This window comes from Cicer arietinum, chromosome 1 (genome assembly GCF_000331145.2).
Source record: "Cicer arietinum cultivar CDC Frontier isolate Library 1 chromosome 1, Cicar.CDCFrontier_v2.0, whole genome shotgun sequence".
NCBI classification, from domain to species: domain Eukaryota; kingdom Viridiplantae; phylum Streptophyta; class Magnoliopsida; order Fabales; family Fabaceae; genus Cicer; species Cicer arietinum.
This window is the reverse complement of record NC_021160.2, coordinates 11,270,166-11,272,629: the sequence shown is the minus strand read 5'-3', so window position 1 is coordinate 11,272,629 and position 2,464 is coordinate 11,270,166. Positions and strand designations below refer to the sequence as shown.

Genomic DNA, 2,464 nt, shown 5'->3' with positions numbered 1-2,464 from the left:
CATAAAACAAATCACTTTAGAAAAATGAAAGTTTTAATAATTTGACAAGTCTTGCGAAAAGACTTAAAAGAAAACATAAATTAAGTGGTGCACACATAATATTTTTAAGTGAAAAGATTGACTTATTAATCAAATTTATGAAAAAATTTAACAATTGACAAGCATATAACTAAAAAATAGTGCACTAAGTTCATAAGTCACACAAGACACCAAAATTTCATGGATGACTCTAACTATTAGCAAGAACGGATCTAAAAATTTTGATCAACGGGAGCAACATCATTGATTATAAATATTTATATAAAAAATGTATTAAAATATCAGTGATAAAATATATTATTATTATTATTAAGCAACAATTTAGAGATTAAAAAATTATACATTATATAGCCAAAAAGTTGAAGATAATTCAACATCTATACGTTATGATTGCTCTATAAGAATCTTTATATTTTAAATTGTTTTATGTATTTTTATTTTTAACACCATTAAAAATATATTTATTTACGTATGTGACAAGGCTAACAGTTAATAAGTAATATAACTCTTGACAAATAAAATTTTTAGTGGAAGTAACCCTAATTTTAGTAGAGAAAAAAATAAAATAATTAATGTTTAACAATAAAAATATAAGGGGGATAGCTGTCCATCTGTCTCTAATCATCAGTATAAAGAATTTTAAATTATCAATAGATCACAATTAATTTTATATATAATTTTAAAAATAGTTATATTTAAAATAAAACATTTTAATAATTTACTTTATGATGATGATTATATAATTTTGTTTTTACATTTACACCATATCCACCAAAGTGTTTTCACATTCGTACATAGGCACTTCCATGTAGGGTACTTCTATGAAGGGTTACGTCTAGTTATTATACCTAAACAGTAAAGTAAACATTCAAATTGACTGTTAAAACTCCTTTTTTTTCGTAACTATTTAAACTCTATTTATCCAATTTAAAAAAAAAAAAAAAACTCCATTTATCCTCCTCGCATAATGGAATACATTATACAAGACATTAGGAAATAAAATAAAATATCTTCGTTGAATTGAATAACTTGAAGTTACTTCTAGCTTCAAGCTTTCCTTAATTTCCCTTGTTCCCTTTTGTCCCCATAAACATGATTAAAAATATATACAAAACCATATAATTAAAAACAATAGTTAATTCCTTCATAAAAAAAAAAAAAGAGGACAAATATATATTACTATATACTAATTAAGATATAGATATCTTGAACACATAGATTATGGTTTAAAATTTTTCCACTTGTCTCATGATGATTAAACAACAAAACACACATGATTAATTAATTATATTTCTAACTTGTCTCATGAGTGAGACACTTAAGAATATTCACTTGCATTTGCAAACAACTTACATAGCTCTCTAATTCATTCACCATTTGCTCTTGACACATCTCTTCTCCTCCTGGTATCAACTTTCTAAGACACATCAACTGCCTATTCACAATCTCATCATCTTCATCAATATTATTTTCTTCAACCAAATTATTTTTCACCAAAATCTTAGTATTACCCTCTTTTTTTGAACAATTTTTTTCAAGTGGGCCCATTTCATTTTGGTGATAAATCTTTGATGAACCTTCACCACTATCACCCTTTTGAAGCTTCAATTTTAGAGCATTACTCCATGCATAACCTTGAGCTGAAAAAACCATGGCCATGTCCACTTCATACTTTATAACATTTTGAATATCACCACAAAAGTTATTGTCTTGTATGGAACTTTTTTCCTTGATCTTCATCAAAGTTGGTGCTAAATAGTTAATGTAGTTTCTAGTAAATGTTGCTTGTACTACTTTGTTTGGTTCAACTGAATAAACACGTCTACGTTTAGCTTTTTGGCCTTCCATTGAATCTAGAAAATTAATATTGGACAATATTAATATTTGCACCCCCCCTAAAAAATTACAAAGTTTGAATGGATGAAATGAAAAATGACCCTTTTGTTATCTAAAGAGAAATTAAAGAATGTAAATAAGTAGAGCAATATTGATGAGAAATAGGAAGAAAAATAAGATGAAGAAGAATTGTTGGTGATAGTGAGTATCAAGTTGTGATGGATAAATGGAAGAAAAAAAAAAAGGTAAAGTAGTGAAATAGTTTTAGTGTTATCGGTTGCTTGTGTCAACTATGATAAGGAGAATGAAGGCAAAAACAAGCTTTTAGGGTGTGTTGTTGTGATGAGGTTACTCTTGAAATAAGTTCAAGTTATAGGCTTGAGGAACTCAAGTTGTAATAACAAGATAAATTTGAGAGGGTCCCATCGTACAAAATTATTGGAATGAAAATGATATTTTATTATATTATTCGACCTCATCTTATTTGTCATCTAAGCTAAATCACACGTTTTAAAAAAAATATTAATTAGTATTTTTACGTCCTCCTAAAATATAATTAAATTTAAAAACATACATATCCGGTTTTTTT

General features: G+C 26.6%; 1 protein-coding gene across 1 annotated transcript; it reads right to left on the bottom strand.

Moving 5' to 3' along the window:
- Positions 1–1,164: 1,164 nt before the first annotated feature.
- LOC101495168 (transcription factor bHLH146-like) lies at positions 1,165–2,235 on the bottom strand. Its single transcript, XM_004487892.4, has one exon. It carries the CDS (start codon positions 1,885–1,887, stop codon positions 1,333–1,335), a length of 555 nt encoding a protein of 184 aa, XP_004487949.1. The 5' UTR covers positions 1,888–2,235; the 3' UTR covers positions 1,165–1,332.
- Between the last annotated feature and the right edge of the window lie 229 nt (positions 2,236–2,464).

What these genes read in the sequence shown, in the direction of transcription:
- LOC101495168 (XM_004487892.4), bottom strand. Translation starts at nt 1,887, where the DNA reads ATGGAAGGCCAAAAAGCTAAACGTAGACGTGTTTATTCAGTTGAACCA.